Source organism: Trichechus manatus, unplaced genomic scaffold (assembly GCF_000243295.1).
Source record: "Trichechus manatus latirostris isolate Lorelei unplaced genomic scaffold, TriManLat1.0 scaffold00003, whole genome shotgun sequence".
In the NCBI taxonomy this organism is placed as follows: Eukaryota; Metazoa; Chordata; class Mammalia; order Sirenia; family Trichechidae; genus Trichechus; species Trichechus manatus.
The window spans coordinates 11451530-11468515 of record NW_004443939.1 but is presented as its reverse complement, the minus strand read 5'-3'; the positions used below and the strand labels follow the sequence as shown (position 1 = coordinate 11468515).

The 16986-nt window shown below is 43.9% G+C and overlaps 1 protein-coding gene across 1 annotated transcript in view; it reads left to right on the top strand.

Annotated features, from left to right (window-relative positions):
- JAK1 (Janus kinase 1) overlaps positions 1-16986 on the top strand; it is a 144029-nt gene that overhangs the window by 112864 nt on the left and 14179 nt on the right. Inside the window, exons 11-15 of the mRNA XM_004369020.2 lie at positions 2082-2268; positions 11036-11142; positions 14368-14511; positions 15301-15388; positions 16245-16372. Coding sequence (XP_004369077.2) covers positions 2082-2268; positions 11036-11142; positions 14368-14511; positions 15301-15388; positions 16245-16372 — 654 coding nt within the window. The remainder of the gene's footprint in view (positions 1-2081; positions 2269-11035; positions 11143-14367; positions 14512-15300; positions 15389-16244; positions 16373-16986) is intronic.

Genomic DNA, 16986 nt, shown 5'->3' with positions numbered 1-16986 from the left:
TGGGGGCAGGGGTATAGAAAAGCCTGGGTCTATGAGTGAATCCCTGACAAGGGAGAAACATGCCTTCCAAAAGGAAGCTGTTTCCTAGCAGCCAGACCCCATCCCCTTTCTTCCACATGGTCCTCTCGTCCCCCAGGGGACTCATGGCAGGGGTCCACTGTGGCTCTAGCAGATGGAATACAACCAGGAAACCAGTTCACATCAATCACTTGGGCAGTGTTGTGTAATTATTGAGAGTGGTTTATTTTATACTCAATGTCAAGTTTTATTACATATCCAGAGTCTGTTTGCATTCTCTAGTACAGTGTCAAGAGTACTGCTTCATCAGTGTGGCCTGACACGGATTTCCCCACATGGTGGCTTCAAACATTTAACAGAAAAACTGCTATCCTATGTTTTGACAATAAGTGGAGATGTCTGTCAGTAATTCAGATGACGCTGGAAGCCAGGAATAATGTGAGGGAAACCCTGAAGGCCAAGACGTGAGCCACACTAGACCATAAATGCTTTTGTTATTCATGTTATTTTTTTAAATACAAGAAATGGAATATTTTAAAAGACGATAAGTTTTATAAAATTAGTCTGAATAAATACATTAGTATTGATTGGGTTCAACATGAATTGGAAGAACTGGGGCAGGGAAGGTAATGTGAGGCGGATGTTAGTGCTTTAGCATATTGTAGCCCTCAGACACAAGAAGAAAAGTACTAGAGAGCCCGTGGGCCCTGGGCTCAGTCAAGAGTGGAAAGAGGAAATGGCAGAAGGAACCCAGTGCTGCCAAGTGTTCTGGGCGAAGTCTCAGGGGCCACCACCTGCCTGTGGTTTTTGCGTACAGCTGGGCCTTGTGGCTGGTACGGGCTCAGAGCCTGTCGGGCTTGTTACCTTGACAGGATGCCTGACCTCTTTATTCATCAGTCCTTAGAGGAAGTTTAATCTCCCTCCACCATCAATGGGTGCATGAAACAGCCCATCCAAGTCCTGTGCTGTACTAAGAATGTCAGTGATTCAGTAACATGACCTACCTGGTATCCATTACCTGGGGAAAGCAGCAATAATAGATATGATTGTAGTGTCTCGTCCCGTTGATTCCAACTTGTAGCAACCCTATAGGACAGAGTAGAGCTGCCCCTATAGAGTTTCCTAGGCTATAATCTTCACAGGAGAAGATCACCAGATCTTTTCTCCCTTGGAGCTGCGAAGTGAGTTTGAACCCCTGACCTCTAGGTTAGCAGCTGAGTTCTTAACCACTGCACCACCAGGGCTCTTTAGGATATAATTACTGCTATTATTTTAGCTCACCAGACACTGTGCTAAGCACTTTATCTACATGTTCTAGTTAAAGCTTTACAATAGCCCAATGAAATAGGTGGTATTATTCCCATTATACAGATGAGGAAACTAAGGCACTGAAATTTTAAATAACTTGCCCTAGTTTACACAGTAAGTAGGCCTTTCTGACCCTCATTCTTAACCACTAAAATAGTTTCCTTTATACAGAAAGTGCTCATGAAAGAAAACTTCTGCTTATACTTCTTATCTGTGGCACCAGAGAGCCCTGGAACGGGATCAAGGCAGCTAAACACCAGTTTCCACCATGGTCCTCCTGAAATGTGTGATCTGGAAGGGCTCAGTTTGAGGGAGTTCCTGGATAAATTTTGCTGTAATAATAATTATTTCATGGGTATTAACATTTGCTAATCTTTACAGAGTGCTTACTCAGGTTTCTGCATGTGTTGTATCATAGCATTCTAGCAGCAGTCCTGTAAGGTTGGTACTTTAATGGTCTTCATCGTATAGGTCAAGAAACAAGTGGTACCCTTGTGGAAACTGCTTTGTTAACTCCCTTGTATCAGTGCCTTCTCCTCGAACCCCTTTTATTATTTGTTTGTTGGTTGGTTCATTTATTTATCTGTAGTAGACCTTTTATTCTTAAGTATTAGATTTACAGAAAAATTACAGAGATAGTAGAGTTTTTACATATCCTTCACTCAACTTCTCTAACGTTAATGTCTTATATACCTGTGGTATATTTGTTAACCCCTTTTTAAACAAATTGTTTCTGGTCATTTCCTGAATGGCAGGTGCTGGGTGGCCAGAAACAGTTCAAGAACTTTCAGATCGAGGTACAGAAGGGCCGCTATAGCCTGCATGGCTCGGACCGCAGCTTTCCCAGCTTGGGAGGTCTCATGGACCACCTCAAGAAGCAGATCCTGCGCACGGACAACATCAGCTTCGTGCTGAAACGCTGCTGCCAGCCCAAGCCCCGAGGTCTGTCTCCCCATGCCGGTGCCAAGCCATATCCCACTGATGATACTCTTTGCCCCTTGCTCCAAGGCCCAGATTAACCAAAAGATGCTGGCTGTTTAAAGAACATGGCCCCTCCCCACAATTTCTAGGTGTTCTTTTGTTGAGTTTTTTTGCAAGTCTGTTCCCAACTCAGATTCCGTCTCCTAAGCATCAGTGCTTTCTACAGAAGAGACATACACCTTTTCTCAGCATCTCAATTAGACTGCAGAAAGAGGCATGCTTAAGATTAGTAGCAGTAACCACTTCTTTCTTTCTTAAAATATCTTGAGAGTTCCTCTATTATTGGTTTATTTATGTGAGAAATGGTCCTAGCACACCTTCTGTAGATCGAGAACAGTGCTAGATGCAAAGAATCAGAAATGCATAAGACTCAGTTCCTGTTCTCTTGAGGGTTTTCAGTCTAATGCAGAAAATGTTACAGATAAATGGGGTCACTGTAGTATGTGGTGGGTGTTTTAATCAGCACAGGTATCAGACCCTGGGGAGACAATAAGGGGATAGTCAACACCTCTGAGTCACGTGGCATCGAAGGCCACCTGGATAAGGCAGATTTGGAGCTGTGTTGGACAGTGAGCAGGAGGTTAGACATGGGCATTTCTAGCAGAGCAGAGAGCATATTCAGAGGGAAAGTGACCGGCAAAAGCAGAAGCTACCGAAAGGTTCTGGATGGTTAATGTGTTAGACAAAGTTGGAAAAACGGGGAGGTGAGAGTCCTTTGATGCTGCGCCAAGGAGCTTGGACTTCATCCTGCAGGCAGGGGTAGTCATGGATGATCAAGGAGTAAAGTGGAACTCAGCTGCTCTTTTTTAAGCCCTATGCACATGTGTTGCTGATGTCCTGTAGATGGACTCAGTCTGACAATATGAAGACCAGAAGGACTCTTAGAGGTCATCTGGTCAATTGTCTCATTTTGCAGGTGAAAAAACAGGCCCAGGGAAATGAAGTCATTGAAGGTGAAGGTCAAAGAGGGATTTGAGTGCCAGGTCTTCGCCAGTGCCAGATCCCTTGAGTATTGTTTTTTTGATGTTCCCCCACCTTGAGGTGCTGCCCTGCATGTGTGGGATCCTTCCCTTACAAGGGCTCAGACCCCAAACAAAGGGCAGTGCAGTTGCTCCTGAGGGCTTCAGAAAGTGTCTGTACAAGATACTTAGAGTAGTAGTCCCTTTTGTCTGAGACGCAGCTTGTTCTTTTAAGAATTGTATTGGTGAGTCTGTAATTAAGTCCATGTTGGGCAGAGGAGGCAGCACCAGGACAGACAGGGGCCTGGGTTCTTGATGTCTGAATCACATTTTGATTTCTCAGCAAGCGACTCATCACTGAACTTGGTGAAAGAGGAAGGACTTGGTGTGTTCTCGTTGATCAGATAGGGTTTCCTGCCAACCTTGGGGAATAACTGCAGTCTTTGTTTTTATACTTGAAGGTGTTCTGCGAAGGTAAAAACATATCTGCCACTTGGCTGTGAGATCTCAGAGTCAGTTAAAACCTTAAAGCCCAATGGCCTTATTTACTCACATCTCTCCTTCTGGATGTTACAGCAGTTTTTACCTTCCTAGGGATTAGTGGTCTCTGGGTGAGGGTGAGGGTGAGGGTGAGGAGGTAAAGGACACTAGCCATAGGAAGAGAGAAGGTGGTGGCAGGCTGGAGGCTGGGACCTGATTTCTTTGCAGGGTTCAGGTGGGGAGGTCTCTGGTTTAGACAATACCCCCTCTAACCCAGATCTGGGAGCCAGTAATGTGTAGGGAAAGGGACAGGAATGGAGTTGAACCTCTCTCTCATGGCTTCTCTTGAAGCTCCTGAAACTGAGCCCTGAATGCGTTTAATGTCTGTCTTTCTGCCTTGATTATGAGCTCTTAAGACACGATCTGGGTCTCACACATCACTCTCTGACTGGTGGGAAGCACAGTGCTCAGCACAGAATCAGTGTTCAATAATGCCTGTCGAATCAATAATTATAGCAATAGCTACCATGTTGGTAGGAACTTGCCATTGTCCTAAGCAATTTACATGTATATTTGCATTTCTTTAATCCTCACACCAGTTCTTTGTAGCTGATAACTTTATCCCTGTTATAAAGATGAGGAAATTGAGGTTCTGAGATATTAAATGACTTGCTAAAGGCCATACAGCTAGTAGTAGCAGTAGTAATTATAGTTGTTGTTGTTAGGTGCCTTTATGTTGGTTCTGACTCATAGTGACCCTGTGTACAACAGAACAAAATACTGCCCCGTCCTGTGCCATCCTCACAATCAGTGCTATGTGTGAGCCTATTGCTGCAGCCACTGTGTCAGTCCATCTCATTGAAGGTCTTCCTCTTTTTCGCTGACCCTCTACTTTACCAGGCATGATGTCCTTTTCCAGGGACTGGTCCCTCCTGATAACATGTCTAAATATGTGAGAGTCATACCATCCTCCCTTCTAAGGAACATTCTGGCTGTACTTCTTCCAAGACAGACTTGTTCATTCTTCTGGCAGTCCATGGTATATTCAGTATTCTTTGCCAACACCATAATTCAAAGGCATCAATTCTTCATCGGTCTTCCTTATTCATTGTCCAGCTTTTGCGTGCATATGAGGTGACTGAAAATACCATGGCTTGGATCAGGTGCACCTTAGTCCTCAAAGTGACATCTTTGCTTTTGAACACTTTAAAGAAGTCTTTTGCAGGAGATTTGCCCGCTGCAATACATTGTTTGATTTTTTTGACTGCTGCTTCCGTGGACGTTGATTGTGGACCCAAGTAAAATGAAATCCTTGACAACTTCAGTATCTTCTCCATTTATATTGATGATGCTCATTGGTCCAGTTATGAGGATTTTTGTTTTCTTTTTATTGAGGTGTAATCCATACTGAAGGCTGTAGTCTTTGATCTTCATCAGTAAGTGCTTCAAGTCCTCTTCACTTTCAGTAAGCAAGGTTGTGTCAGAGTCTTTCTCTAGTCCTGATGTGCATTCTTCTTCATACAGTCCAGCTTCATGTAGTCCATATTTACTCAGCATACAGATTGAATAAGTATGATGAAACAATACAACCCTGACGCACACCTTTCCTGATTTTAAACCAGGCAGTACCCCCTTGTTCTGTTCGAATGACTGCCTCTTGGTCTATGTACAGGTTCCTTATAGCACAATTAAGTGTTCTGGAATTCACATTCTTTGTAATGTTATCCAGAATTTGTTATGGTCCACACAGTCGAATGCCTTTGCATAGTCAATAAAACACAGGTAAACATCTTTCTGCTATTCTCTGCTTTCAACCAAGATCTGATCCTCTTCTAAATCCAGCTTGAATTTCTGGCAGTTCCCTGTTGAAGTAATTATAGTTATAGTAGCAATAAATAATAATATGATAATGGTTGCTATCATGTGAATAATGCTTGCCGTATACTGGGGACTGTTTGACAGTCTTTCTTGCATTAAGTCATTTTATCCTTCGAACAACCCTAAGGGTATGTTTTTATCCCCATTGTACTTGCCTTAGATCACTTAGCTAGTTAGAGTAAGAGTGGGGATTTGAAGTCATGTCTTCTGACTCCAAGTCGAGAGATCTTTCCCCTACATCACACTGTCTTTGCCAAAGTGCAGGCAGCCATCAGCCCAAGGCTCCAGGGCAAGGCCGAACTCTCCTGATCTGGAGGAAGAGGGACTGGAGGCGTGGAGAGTAAGAATAAGCCCTGGGTGTGAGGTTCCTTACACGGGTCCTCAGAAGCCCTCTATCTGCCCTCCACCACCTGTAAATTAGAGAAGTGGTGAAATTATGAAAAGCAAAGAGAGTGTCGTTTTGGGTTCCTCAGCTCCTTTGACCTCCTAACCACAGTGACTGACAGCCAGACCCCAACCTGGTTTTCTCGCTTGAAATTGCAACCAGAAAACTCCTCATGGAATAAATAAAAAGCCAAGTGAAAAAAGTAGGAGGCCACTTGGAATAGGTGTGACAATTAAGCGAGCCCACTGTCCCTGCCCTTGGTCCTCCTCTACTTTCCATCCCAGAGTATGGATGGAGACCATGTGAAGGAAGTAGGTAAAGGCCCAAAGAAACCACTGGCCCATTCACCGCTCATCATCGTACATCCTCATCTGTGCAGTCAAGCTTTGTGCTTGGTTTCTATACCCTTCAGCTCTGACACTGAGCACTTCTTCAGATCATTGCCCAAGGTTTGGGGAACCAGGTGGTGCAACAAGGATAATGATGATGACTAAGAGGTAATACTGTCATAATCTCAGTGGTTACCAATTATTGAACATTTACTGCACCCCGGGCACTGAAGTGAACCCCTCATGTGTTCTCTCACTTATCCCTCACAGCAACCTGATAAGCACCATGACTGTTACCCGTTTATAATGAAGAAACAGGTTCATAGAGGTTAAGTGACTCTCTAGCTCACTGTCTAGCTCACACAGTTGACTCTAGTACCATGTTCCCTGAAGCTCCTATGTAAATAATTAGTCCATAAATGGCCCCTTCTCCAATTCTCTCTAATTTCCCAAATGGCTCTTCTGCCCCTGGTCCCTCCCCTGTGGACACCATTCAAAGTGACTCTGTCTTGATGTCTTTTCTCCTTCAAGGCAGCCCTCAGTTGCTTGTTTCCCTCTGATTTTCTCCAATAACAGGGTGGAGTCAGGTTGATAGTATGGAGGGGGGTAGACTGGAAAAAGAAGAACCCAGTTTATGATAACAAGGAGGCACCTGTATCTGAACTCAGTTTCTGGCACCCAGATTTGTACCCCACACTAGAGCCAGGTAGTGTTGTGGGAGGGGAAGATACTCAAGCCATCCCAGACTTCAGTGTGAATCCTAAGTCGGGGGCTTATTGGCTGCCTGACCTTGGGCAAATTATTTTCTCTCTCGGAATCTCTGTTTTCTGCGGTGTGTAATGGGAATAAGAATAACATGTACCTCATAGGATTGCCATGGGGGTAAACAAGTTAATACATGTACAGCTCATAGAACAGGCTGGCACAGAGAAACCAATCAGAAAATGTAAGCTATTTAAAAAAAAAAAGAGGGTGAAGAGACTCTGCCCTGCAGGGTAGTGAGGATTTAAGAGACCACATCCGACACACTTGGCCTACTATTAGGGACCTGGTGCTGTGCAGCTATTGCCTCCTGGTGGCATGTAGAGGCTGCCTCCATGAATTGTACCTGGTTTTCCTTATAGGTTTTTTGGGTACCTCCTGTTAAAATCTAAGATCAGTACTTCTAGTGCGGGAAAGAGGAAGGGTAGGGAAACATCTGTTAGTTGTTATTTCACTAATATATCTGCTTCATTTAAAAAAAAAAGTGCATACATAAAGACCCTCGGGTTCCCAGAATACCTTTCAGTGCTAGCTAGAATCTGGAAGGTCCTTTCTTCTCCCATGATAACCTTGTAGCTCACAGTGGCTCTGTGGCAGCAAAGGCAACTTCTGTAGATTGTTGTTGTTTTTGTTAGGCGCCATCGAGTCGTACAACAGAATGAAACACTGCCCAGTCCTGCGCCATCATCACAGTCGTCGTTGTTCTTGAGCCCGTTGCTGCAGCCACTGTGTCAGTCCATCACCTAGAGGGTCTTCCTCTTTTTCACTGACCCTCTACATTACCAAGCATGATGTCCTTATAACATGTCCAAAGTATGTGAGACATAGTCTCATCATCCTTGCTTCTAAGGAGCATTCTGGCTGTATTTCTTCCAAGATAGATTTGTTTGTTCTTTTGGCAGTCCATGGTATAGTCAGTATTCTTCACCAACACCATAATTCAAAGGTGTCAGTTTTTCTTCGGTCTTCCTTATTCATTGTCCAGCTTTCGCGTGCTTATGAGGTGATTGAAAACATCATGGCTTGGGTCACGTGCATTTTAGTCTTCAAGGTAACATCTTTGCTTTTTAACACTTTAAAGAGATCTTTTACAGCAGATTTGCCCACTGCAGTGTGTTGTCTGATTACTTGACTGCTGCTTCCATGGGTGTTGATTGTTGATCCAAGTAAAATGAAATCCTTGACAACTTCAATCTTTTCTCCATTTATCATGATGTTGCTTATTGATCTAGTTGTAAGGATTTTTGTTTTCTTTATGTTGAGGTATAATCCATGGTGAAGGCTGTAGTCTTTGATCTTCATCAGCAAGTGCTTTAAGCCCTCTTCACTTTCAGCAAGCAGGGTTGTGTCATCTGCATAACGCAGGTTGAAAATGAGGCTTCCTTCAATCCTCATGCCCCATTCTTGTTCATATAGTCCAGCTTCTTAGGTTATTTGCTCAGCATACAGATTGAACAGGTATGGTGAAAGGACACATCCCTGATGCACACCTTTCCTGACTTTAAACCACACGGTATCCTCTTGTTCTGTTCAAACGACTGCCTCTTGATAAAGGTTCCTCATGAGCTCAATTAAGTGTTCTGGAATTCCCATTCTTTGCAGCGTTATTGTAATTTGTTACACAGTCGAATGCCTTTGCATCGTTAATAAAACACAGGTACACATCTTTCTGGTATTCTCTGATTGCAGCCAGGATCCATCTGATATCAGCAGTGATATCCCTCGTTCCACATTTTCTTTCAAATCCAGCTTGAATTTCTGTCAGTTCCCTGTCAATGTACTGCTTTTGAATGATCTTCAGCAAAATTTTACTTGCTTGTGATATTAATGATATTGTTCAATAATTTCTGCATTCAGTTGGATCACGTTTCTTGGGAATAGGCATAAATATGAATCTCTTTCAGTTGGTTGACCAGGTAGCTGTCTTCCAGATTTCTTGGCATAGACGAGTGAGCCCTTCCAGTGCTGCATCCGTTTGTTGAAACATCTCAGTTGCTATTCTGTCAATTCCTGGAGACTTGTTTTTTGCCAGTGCCTTCAGTGCAGCTTGGACCACTTCCTTCTGTACTACCGGTTCCTGATCGTATGCTACCTCCTGAAATGGTTGAGCGTCGACCAGTTCTTTTTGGTATAGTGACTCTGTGTATTCCTTCCATCTTCTTTTGATGCTTCCTGTGTCATTTAATATTTTCCCTGTAGAATCCTTCAGTATTGCAACTGGAGGTGTAAATTTTTTTGTTCAGTTCTTTCAACTTGAGAAATGCCGAGTATGTTCTTCCCTTTTGGTTTTCTAACTCCACGTCTTTGTACATGTCATTACAATACTCTAGTTTGTCTTCCTGAGCCGCCCTTTGAAATCTTCTGTTCACCTCTTTTACTTCATCATTTCTTCTATTTGCTTTAGGCACTCGATGTTCAAGAGCAAGTTTCAGAGTCTCCTCTGACATCCATTTTGGTATTTTCTTTCTTTTGTGTCTTTTTAATGACCTCTTGCTTTCTTTGTCTGTGATGTCCTTGACGTCATGCCACAACTCGTCTGGTTTTCAGTCATTAGTGTTCAGTGCATCAAATCTGTTCTTGAGATGGTCTCTAAATTCAAGTGGGATATACTCAAGGTCTTACTTTGGCTCTTGTGGACTTGTTCTAATTTTCTTCAGCTTCAGCTTGAACTTTCATATGAGCAATTGATGGTCTGTTCTGCAGCTGGCCCCTGGCCTTGTTCTGACTGGTGATATTCAGCTTTTCCATCATCTTTTTCCACAGATGTGGTCAGTTGGATTCCTGTGTATTCTATCTGGCGAGGTCCGTGTGTATAGTTGCTGTTTATGTTGTTGAAAAAAGGCATTTGCAATGAAGAAGCTGTTGGTCTTGCAAAATTTTATCGTGCAATTTCCGGCATGGTTTCTATCACCAAGGCCGTGTTTTCCAACTAACAATTCTTCTTCGTTTCTAACTTCTGCATTCCAATCACCAGTAATTATCAGTGCATCCTGATTGCATATTTGATCAATTTCAGACTGCAGAAGTTGATAAAAATCTTGAATTTCTTCATGTTTGGCCTTAGTGGTTGGTACCTTAATTTGCTTAATAGTCGTATTAACTGTCTTCCTTGTAGGTGTATAGATATCATCCTATCACTGACAGCATTGTACCTCAGGATAGATCTTGAAGCTCAGTGCCCAATTAGCTGCCTGTGCCGACTCTGTCTGGCAGATTTTGTGATGTGTTTGATTTGCTGTTTCAATCAGTAGAATTTGGGTGCTGTTCCACTCAGAACCTGTAGATTCAGCAAGCATTTTTTAAGCACTTCTTCTGTGTCAGGCCCTGCTGGGAGATGGGAGTTCAGAGAGGTTCAGACATGACCCTCTTTCTGGGTCACTTGCCCTGTGCCTCTGGTACAAAACCAGCATTTTCCACCCTCCTACCTTGGTTCCCATCACATCCTAGGCCCAGAGTGCTGCTTCTCCCTCCCACTTCAGCTCTCATCCCTCAGATTATACCCTGTTTACTCACTCATACATTTAACAAGTTCTTATTGGGAGGCTGTGGGGGTAGAACAGAAAACGAAATAGACACAGTCACTTCCTTCTTGGAGTTTCCTTTCTGAGGTTTTAAGTTTCTTAGAGAAAGCTTCCCTGGCCTCTCTTAATAGGACAAATCCTGCTGGTGTTGATATCCAAGCGCCGTAATCCTGTCCTTTATCGTACCTGCACAAATTGTAGCTTTACATTTGATTGGCTGATTATTTTTGTCTGTTAGTAGTCTCCCCTCTTGGTGGGCAGGAATCTAGTAGCTACTCAGTAAAATAATTATTGGATGACTGAACCAACAAATGCACAGATTTGTGTTCAGCAAGCCCATGGCTCAGCCGACACTGGCTGGCTGGGATCTTGGGCCTTCACTACCACGCACAGACCTCTCCACTCTCTCCACAGAAATCTCCAATCTTCTGGTGGCTACCAAGAAAGCCCAGGAATGGCAGCCCGTCTACCCCATGAGCCAGCTGAGTTTCGATCGGATCCTCAAAAAAGATATTACCCAAGTGAGTCATTGCTGCAATTCCTGTGTCCAGCGTTGGTCTCTCCTCCCCACAGTGAAGCAGCCTGGGGATTTGGGGAAAATGAAGTCTCGGTTTGGGGGAATCCTGATAGAGAAAGAACAAGGAGACTTTCTTTCATAGTTAAATCAGTTCAACTGGTGGCCTGCCATCCTAGTGACCTCTCTGATGCTCCTCAAAGACACTCTTTCCCTAAAGAAGTGGATTAATCAGGCTTTTCAGGGTTGTTTAGGGTTGCAGGGACCATTTTCATGTCTGTGTGCAGGCTTGGGGAGTGCTTTCTTCTGTCCTTCCCCCCTTCCCCTCAAGCCTCTGGCCCATCCCTTCAGCATTCACTTAGCCAAGAGTGATTGAGCCACTTCCATGTGCAGCCATGATGCTGCCTTGGGAGGCGCACAGTCTAGTGGGAAGGCAGACTCTTGTCTGTCTCAAGCAGATAATTACATAATCAAGATATAAGTCCTAAGATAGAGAAGTATAGCAGGATGTGGGAACATCAAAGAGAGTCATCTTTCCTAGACTTAGGAGAACAGGGATGGCTTCCTAGAGGAAGTGGCATCTAAGCAGAGACCCCGAGAATGAGCAGCAAGTAGCGAGGCAAAGGCAGAGGGATCAATGGGAGGAGGCTGCAGGAAGAACATGAACAGAGCTGAGCAGAGGGACATGCAGTGGCCTCTATGGAGTGCTTTGAAATCCTGACAGCATGGTGCCATGACTTGACCACTGGAGTAAGTAACCTTTCTGGGCAAGAGTGACTGTTCTGAAAGCATGTGGCTTTTACGGGTTGTTCTGGGAACACAACTTCCCATAAACCCTGATGGATCGCTTTGTGACAGCTGCAGCTTTAATGAATAGTCACAGGACCTTGCCAGGCCACAGCAGACTGGGTGGATGTATCACCATTCTGGTTTGACAGATGACAAATGGTGGCATTTGTGCAAATTAATATGCCTGATGAACGATTGTGTATGTTCCTGTGGGTGACAGGACTGATTCTGTAGGAATCAGCCACAGTCCATTGTCTGCATTTAGGGGTCCTAGAATAATAGAACTTTAATTCACAAGTTTTGTGGGGCCAATGTCAATAGCTTGACAACACCGAAGTTTCATGAATCACATTTTGACTTCCAAATAGTCAGAATTTATAAGTTAGAATTATCGACACTTCTATCAGAAGGGCCCTTAGAGACAGATGTGCTAAGGGCTTTGCACATTAGATTATCTCGTTTGCTCCTCATACTGCTCATTTTGGTGTTACTATTCTGTTTTCTTTTTTAGTATCGTTATGGACTCATTTAAAGATTGAATATGTTTTAATGCTTAATGGTTATCCTTATTGATGCTCAGATTGTCCCCACTTTGGCCAGAGGGCACTTGGTCAAGTTGGCACCTGAGCCTTTTGACATGACCCTGGTCAGTTGTAACCATAGCCTTTTTGCTTTCTAATGTGACCATTCATTTCCAGGCTTATCTTCTACGTTTCTACCCCAGACCTAAAATTAGTCTTTGTAGTAGAAAATCATATTTAGAGACTACAGTCTGGGCCACAGGGATCCTTATTGTTACTGTGTTAGTCATTGTTTCTAGGCCTTTTCAGTAGACAGAGATAAGTTGTTTGTTTTTTAAGATAAAATACATCATCTGTTCAGAGTGATACTTCCAGCTTAAATTCAGGGCAACTATATGGTTTTTCTGACTCATATAGGGTCGCTGTAAGTTGGAATGGACTCGACGGCATTGGGTTTGTTTTTTTGGTTTGTAGGGTTTTTATTATTTAATTTAATCAACTGACATTTGTACGTCCTTTCATGCTGAAGGCCCAGTTCTTAATAATGTCAGTGTACTCATGTGCTTTATCCCATGCTACACATACCACAGTCTGATAATAATAATAATACAAACACCGCCAACAACAGTGTGATTACTTGAAGACATTTTGAGGTTTTTGTTTTTCAATTCTTTTTATCCTTAGACATTTCATTGAGGATGTACAGGCAAATTACTTGTTTTAAAATCACTTGGGGTGATTTCTGTTTATGTAGTTATACCACCAATTCGGTACACACATAGGTTCATGTTTTATTTCACTTTGCATTTTTACAACTTCCTTTAAAAATTAATTTTGTTATAAATATATAAAATATTTATATTGTTCCAAAATCAAATCTACAAAGCAGGGAATATTCAAAGACATCTGACTTCTCTCTCTCATCAATAACATATTCTGGTTATCACTTACAGTAGTTTATAGAATAAGTCTTCATTGCTGTTTACAGTTTCATAGTACTTTACTATGTGGATGTACCTTAGTTTATTCAAGCAGTTCCCTATTGATGGAGTTTAGGCTCTCTTAAACGTCTTTTGCTATTACAAACAAAGCTAAAATAAGTAGCCTTGTGTGTAAATATTTTTGTATTTTTGCCAGTGTATCTTTGGGATGAATTCCTAAAAGTGGGTTTGCTAAGGCAAATGCATATGTAATTTTCATCACTGATTTTAGTATGCTTATACACAGGCACACGCACGCGCGTGCACACACACGCACATTGGATAGATGGGTGGAAAATGAAGAGTTCCAGTGTGAGAGACACTGAGCACCTGGTTCAGAGAGCTATCAAACAAAACAAAGTGACCAACAGATTGGCTTCTACCCACCAAGTGCCTTTATAGTTCTTTCCTCACTTGATTCTTACAGGAATCCTTTGATTGGGTACCATTAATATCCCTAACAGAGAGTGGTCAGCATGGTGAAGAGGTGTCTCCTAGTTAGGCAGCCAGCCAGCAGTAGAGCCAGGAATTACCAGCCCCTTCTCTTTGCACCCAAGCCTGTGAATGTCTACTCTGTGTGTAGCCTGAGGCCTAGGATAGGGCTATTGTGGCTGGTGATACTGTTTGTAGTTTTAGAGTAGATCAAGATGGTGTTTTGGCCAAAGGCTGTTCCTGGAAGTAGAAAGCAAAGAGCCTTTTAGAGAGTGTGAGGAGTGCCTCATGGGGCCCAGGAAGTGCCATAACTGTGTTTGGCCAAGTAGCTTTTTGTTTCTTTTGGAGGCCTGACAAGGGTAAGGCACTGGGAGCTTGTGAATGTTGGGCTGTTTGGCTTTTACCCCATCCCATCCGATTTTCTGTTTTGCCGTTAAGGACTCAGTTCCAGACCTCTGACCATCGTGGCAGCCCTAAATAGAGGTCAGCCCAGCCTTCTTTCTCCCTCAGGGCGAGCACCTTGGAAGAGGCACACGGACACACATCTACTCCGGGACCCTGGTGGATTACAAGGATGATGAAGGAACTTCTGAAGAGAAGAGAATAAAAGTGATCCTCAAAGTCTTAGACCCCAGCCACAGGGACATTTCTCTGGCAAGTGTCTTCTCATAACCCAACCTCTTCCTTTCCCCCTTTTCCAGAATCCAGTGGAACACAGTGAGCTTGGAAGAACCTTCACCCTTATTGTGGTCTAGTGGTTTTCAAACTTGTTTTTTTAGTCAGAATTGCTTCAATATTGTATGGACCTAGTGTGTTAAGTGAGGGAGGACTGAAGCTGAGTTGGGCTGAGCAGCCCCTCACATTTGGCCTGCCCCCTCCCTGCCCATACCACCACTTCCGATTCCCTAAAGAGACGCCCCTGAGGCGGTGCTGTGGAGCCCCAGGACTCAAATCCTTGAGATGGACTAGGGTTCTCATTTCACAGTTTGGACAGTTAACACCCAGAGAGTAAAATGACTTTGCCAGGATCCCACAGTTTAGTGGAGTAATAATGCCAAGTCATGAGCAGAGATCTGCTGCCTTGGTTTTTCTTTTATTCTAATATAGTGCTAAACATTGTTATTTCCCAAAGTTTAAAGAGAGAGAGAGAGGCGGGCATGAGCATCCAAAGGGAAAAGCATCAGCTAGCTTGTCCTACCAACTTTGCTTTTCATCCTATTAGGTTTTCTAAATAAATCCAACATCCCGGCCAGACTGGCCCAGATGCAAATGCTTGGCAGTGGCCTTCTGGACAGCCAGGGTCAGGGGAGCAGGTTCCAGGGCCTGGGATGGTGACAGTGGTGAGCTTTCCCGGGATCCATTGACTTTCCCTCAGTAGAGCTCCTTTGGGATCAGACCAGTGGAGGCCCTCCCTTGAAGTCCCTTTGTTCTGTTCTCCTACAGGCCTTCTTTGAGGCAGCCAGCATGATGAGACAGGTCTCCCACAAACACATTGTGTACCTCTATGGCGTCTGTGTCCGAGACGTGGAGAGTAAGTGTGTTCTCTTTTGAAGGGGATGGTTGGCCCTGGCTGGGGAGTCTAGGTGCTTTAGTTGGTGTGTGAAGATGGCTAGAGGCTGATGCTTTCTTCATGTTGCCCAGGCTCCTAGTCTTTCTTTTTGTAGTTGAGGAAATAGAGGTACAAATCACTTGCTTAAGTTAACAGTGAACATGGAACTGAAAGCCATTTGTTTTTTACTCATTTCTTAAATGTTTGCTTCTTGGCTAACTCTGGCCCCACAATGTGCTAGACCCTGGAGCTGAGTAAAGCCAGGTCCTCACCCTAAGAGTCAGAGCAGAAGCCATTTTGGGCAGGGGTAGAGTCAGGTGAGTGCAGCCCTGAGCAGCGTGGGGCTGGCCTGTAGAGTAGCTTCACCTGAATTTTACAAACAGGCTTTGACCTCTCTTAGTTGTTGGGCTGCTGAGAGGATGAACCTTTGGGTCACTGCTTCTCACCTGCATTTTGGCTAAAGCTGCTGCAAACTAAGATGGACAGCCAGTGCCTCGGAATTCCTGACAGATAAATTTGGAGGAGGAGGAATTTTTTTTTTTAACCTTAAGTTAAAATACCCAGAGCTCTGTGAGGTGTAGGTATTTCTGTCTCTATTTTTACAGATGAGGGAACTGAGACTCAGAGAGGTTATCACTTGCTTAGGATCACCCAGAGTAAAAGTAGAAGAGTTTGGGACTGAAACCCAAGCCTCTCCAACCATGTGTACCTCCCACGGACGCTTGCATCCTCCCAAGCCAAGTACCATCTACTAAAGTGGGCTTTCATAAGGGGATGAGGTAGAGTACTGTCCTAAACAGACAGAAGTTTCCAGATATGGCTATTTTTGTGCTTGTAGATATCATGGTGGAAGAGTTTGTGGAGGGGGGGCCCCTGGATCTCTTCATGCACCGGAAAAGCGACGCCCTCACCACACCATGGAAGTTCAAGGTCGCCAAACAGCTGGCCAGCGCTCTGAGTTACTTGGTAAGAATGTTCTCATGTCCCAGGCGGTTCCCTCAGGAACCAGAATGTCCTAGTAGAGGGTAGAGGAAGAAGGTGCTGGCCAAGCAGGCTGAAGCGACCCATCCTTGAGTTCTATAGGGTCAGGGCTCTGTGGGTAAACACAGGTGTGACTGGTATTAGTGCTTTATTCCCTGTGAAGTTTGGTAACTTGGGACTATTCCCTGTGCTCACATATGAATCCTGCTTAGAGGGAAGTTTCTTCAGTCAGAGGACTGACTTCTGTATTGCATTGTGAGGAGAGTAGAAATAGTGCAATACTTGTTGAATGAATGAATAAAACTGTAACATGAATAGTAGCTAACATTTACTTAGCGCTTTCCGTGGGCCAACTGTTCAAGTGTTTTGCAGAGATTCTAATTAATTGAATTCTCACAAAAGCCCTATAGGGTGTGCTCCACGATCACCCCTATTTCACTGGTGAGGGAACAGAAGCTGAGGGATGTTATATAACGTGCCCAGGTCACACAGATAACTGGTCAGAGAGCTGGGCTGATTGGCTATGGCTGTAGCTGGGGAGGAGGGTGAGGTGATCTTAGGAGTCAGGGTTGGAAACGGAGTGTGGGAGGAGAGAAGAC